Here is a 3,981-nt window from a genome sequence, read left to right as displayed (position 1 = left end):
CAACAAACAGTTACCACAATAGCAACTAGCACTATAACCTCAACCATGTCGCTGTAACCTATCTAGAACATTATAAGCAACTGACAACATGGCAATTACAGACAAAAAACCCTGAAGGATTGTCAATCGGTATAATGGTTGGTCATAAAACATTTATATTTTTAGCAATAGAGTTACTCCTTGTGGTCTCATACTCCCTCCGGTCCTTTTTACTCTGCACATTGGTTTTGCCAAAAGTCAAACTTTGTTAAGTTTGACCAAATTTATATTAAAAATTATTAGCATCTATAATATCTAATAAATATAATATGAAAATATATTCCAAGATGAATCTAAAGATATTGGTGTTGTTATGTGAATGTTTATAATTTTTTATATAAACTTGGTCAAAGTTGAATGAGATTGACTTCGGACAAACCTAATATGCAGAGTTAAAAGGACCGGAGGAAGTACTACACACACATGGCCTTTTGAAAATGATGGTGTGTGTTTTTTCTTTTCTTGAAAAGGGTCGCAACCCCGTCCTCTGGATCAAAAATGTTGACTGTAACTTTCGTGAGAAATTTGACCCCGTCTTCTTGTGGTACCATCTTAGTGACAACTGCCGAGGAGAAACAAATTATTGCTTCAATTTCTTGTTGCACCCCATCTTTATCAATAATAAAAAGATATAGTTTCACAAATAAAGAAAATTTCTACATTTCCAGACTGGCATATATAGCATCAAATGGTCTTATTTACAAAGCAAATTTTGAGTCTTCCAGCAATAATAACACACGTTTTATTTCTTCTTGAAACCACCTAGAAAACCCATCTTCTTGCTAACTGGAGATGCATGAGGGACCTGAAATTTCAGATGTATATAGCATGCTAATTAGAATCATCTGGAATGTGTACAATAAACTGCATGGTTATATAGATGTCCGCTGGGATATATATATCCCTAGTATGCTACACTTGAGGCAAAATCCTTTCTTTTGCAAACCTTATATAGGCTATGCAGATTGTATGAATGTTACCAGGTTGCCTCTTCATTAAGAAATATTGTCATTCGACCTAACTAGAAATGGCTATAATGTGTTGCTTCACAGTTGCAAACTTGCAATAACAAAGGTCCATAGAAATAAATTTGACATGCATCTATAAAAAAGTTAAAATGTATATATGCATGAAGATGACTGTAAGTTTGGCAGTAAAAAACCTAGGACACATGAAATTGATCAGTCATTCGAAGAAAAACTAAATTTAGTTCATTCTTTCTATTTCTGTGAAATTAAATCATCTCAGTAAAGAGCCTCTTTATCCCCTGTTATTTACCTCGTTTGCCATTTCGTTTGCACGTAGTCCGTTGAGCGTGTCAACAATTTCTTCTATGGGAGGCCTGACTCGCCGATCAATCTCAGCACATTTTAGCCCAAGTTCAATGCATATTTTAACTTGATGGAGGCCATCTGTATCTAAGGATGCATACTTCGATGCTATGTGCTCCAGTGTCCAATCTTTGCGTACCTAAAGAAATGGAATCACGATCATTGGTTATAGTATGCAAACGAAATGAAACATAGGGTTCTATTTCAATCTTCCAACAATCAAATAATATATCTTCTTACTTTATCAATAAAGTTTCTTGCTGAGGGTTGGTTTTTGTCTTTGCAGTTTTGCTCTCCGGTACTGATCTCGAGTATTAATAAGCCTAAACTATATATGTCTGACTGGGCCGAAATTTCACCTCTGTATAGATATTCTGGAGCCATGTACCCACTGGATGCCATTATCATCAAAAGTTTATTAGGCAATACTTGAGATGCGAAAATGAAATTTGTTTTATAGTAAAGTCGCACACTAATAATATCAAGTCTTGTAATGAGCTTACTATGATCCCACAACTGTTTGTGTGTACAATCGGGTTTGTTCTTGGCCAAAGACCCTCGAGAGTCCAAAATCAGCAATCTTTGGAACCATATTTTCATCTAACAATATATTTTCAGGCTTGAGATCCATATGGATGATGGGAATATCCAACTTGTGTAGAAATAGTAAACCCTGGCAAATTCCCTTGATTATCTTGAATCGTGTGGCCCAATCGATAACAGGTTCAGCTGAAGAGACAGCCTCAACTGTTTTCGTTCCTGTATATGAATGCAAAAAAGCTAAAGGGTCAGGAAGATAAATATATAATTTTAAAAAGCTAAAGGTGATTCCCTACCTCCAAAGATGGAAATGTAAAGAGAAATGCAAGATATGTCAGATATGTTTATTGCATACCGAAAAGATTCTGTTGAAGGCTCCCATTAGGTAAATACTCATAGCAGAGTACACTTTCAGTGATGTCTGCCTGAATATACCTTCCATCGAACTGCACCAGTTTCTTCTGTGTTTCCCAGCAGAATCCAACCAACTCAACTACGTTTTCGTGTTTGAGCGCCATAATGTTCTGAACCTCGTTATTGAATGTCTTGTCAGGCGGCATTGGAGCGTTCTCCTGAAGTTTCTTCACCGCAATCACTCTGCCATCATCTGGCACAACTCCCTGTTTAATCAATCCCACAGATACAGAGATATTAGTATCTCTTATCAACCTTGGTTGAAGGATAGAAGATGTTAATGGGAAAGTAGCCAAACCTTGTAAACGCTTCCAAATGGACCTCCACCAATCTTCCGCTCCGCGGAGAAATCGTTTGTTATCTTCTTCAGAAAATCGAATGGCAGTTGCTTGGGTAGCTCGGGGCTCGGCCTAATCTCTTAGGTTTTACTTTCAGTGGCCATTGCTGTTTATTCAAAAAACAAAAATTGATGAGTTAATAAGTGAGCTGCCACAAGTTTGTTCTTTCCAAAAGGTTCCTGCTTGCATTTTCATTGCAGAGGACCAAAAGGGCCATTACACAGCACCAATTCTGAATTATACGGAGAATTAATTGCAAAGCCTGACAAGGGCTTAGCACATACACACATCAAGGCGTTCAAGAGCTAGACGGTATGGCGCGGCGGCAGCAGCACCGGCGCCGGCCACCAGCGAGCTTCGGAGAAGCAACAGCAGCAGCAGCAGCAGTGCCTCCTGAACTAACAGAAACCAGTTTTGCCGGTGGCATAAGTTGCAGAGGACGGCAATCTTAGACCGGCAAAGAAAGAAGCAGAGTACACCGTGAAGACTGAAGAGCATCAGAAGAAGCAGAGTAAAAGGGAGTTAGCAACCTAGGGTTAGGCCCTCGAGCGGTCAGATCTGGAGGGAGGAATGGCAGGAACTGGTCTGGGGAAACTGCAGAGCAGAAGCAGGGGTTATCGGAGAGCTGGCTGGAGGCGAGGCAGCAGTGAAGACCAGCAGCTCTAGATCTGGGGGAGACGCTCGACCTACTGGTTGCACCGGGACGACGGCCGGCGCCCATCCCGACGACAGCGAGCGACACTGCAAAGCGGCTACTCCGGATATAGTACGGAGGAAGAGGAAGCCGGAGCCCCCCTCCCGTTCCTCTCTCCGGCCGGCGAAGCCAGCGGAGGCGACGGGAGCGAGAGCAGCTAGTGAAGTAGGGACTGAGCAGACGCAGGCTGTGGACTGACGCTGCAACTTTCCATTTTACCGAACCACGACAGATCGGCAGTTGCTGCACGTACGCTGCATGATGCGGAGCTTAGAACGATGGTGCCATGGAGCACTTAAGAATGGAGAGAACTAACCTTGGGGCGGAGACGACGCTGGTGAGAGGTCGAAGAGCGAGACGAGGTGAGTGGCTGGCGGTCTCCTTGCTCTGGCGAGGTTGACTAGATACAGGCTGCAGGTGGGTGGAGCAGAGTATATATGCAGAGCAGAGGAGTTGTAGAAAAATGGAAAAGAGATGCGTGTCGATGTCGATGTGGATATCCCCAGGCAAACGCGGGCAAGTTGACTTGACTTGACTCGTCACATTTCTTTCAACAAAATGTTGAGTGATTTTCCGCGATTTTAACAATAACTTCTTTTTTTAGTTGGATTTTTTTCATAATAAC

General features: G+C 41.7%; 1 protein-coding gene across 1 annotated transcript; it reads right to left on the bottom strand.

The window, feature by feature from the left end:
• Positions 1-692: 692 nt before the first annotated feature.
• Positions 693-3,776, bottom strand: LOC119334496 (cysteine-rich receptor-like protein kinase 25). Its single transcript, XM_037607058.1, has 7 exons — positions 3,673-3,776; positions 2,623-2,768; positions 2,266-2,530; positions 1,874-2,129; positions 1,611-1,761; positions 1,318-1,509; positions 693-844 (listed from the first exon to the last, which is right to left on the bottom strand). Exons 3-7 carry the CDS (start codon positions 2,468-2,470, stop codon positions 782-784), a joined length of 867 nt encoding a protein of 288 aa, XP_037462955.1. The 5' UTR covers positions 2,471-2,530; positions 2,623-2,768; positions 3,673-3,776; the 3' UTR covers positions 693-781.
• Between the last annotated feature and the right edge of the window lie 205 nt (positions 3,777-3,981).

The sequence above is a fragment of the Triticum dicoccoides genome, chromosome 7A (assembly GCF_002162155.2).
Source record: "Triticum dicoccoides isolate Atlit2015 ecotype Zavitan chromosome 7A, WEW_v2.0, whole genome shotgun sequence".
Lineage (NCBI taxonomy): Eukaryota > Viridiplantae > Streptophyta > Magnoliopsida > Poales > Poaceae > Triticum > Triticum dicoccoides.
This window is presented reverse-complemented; position numbering and strand designations above follow the sequence as displayed.

Bases quoted from the DNA above. Each gene is read 5' to 3' on its own strand.
- LOC119334496 (XM_037607058.1), bottom strand. From the start codon at position 2,470: ATGCCGCCTGACAAGACATTCAATAACGAGGTTCAGAACATTATGGCG. The intron at 1,762-1,873 runs GTAAGCTCATTA...AATGGCATCCAG, and splicing joins CAAACAGTTGTGGGATCATA to TGGGTACATGGCTCCAGAAT. The intron at 845-1,317 runs GTAAATAACAGG...CTGAAATTTCAG, and splicing joins CAAACGAAATGGCAAACGAG to GTCCCTCATGCATCTCCAGT.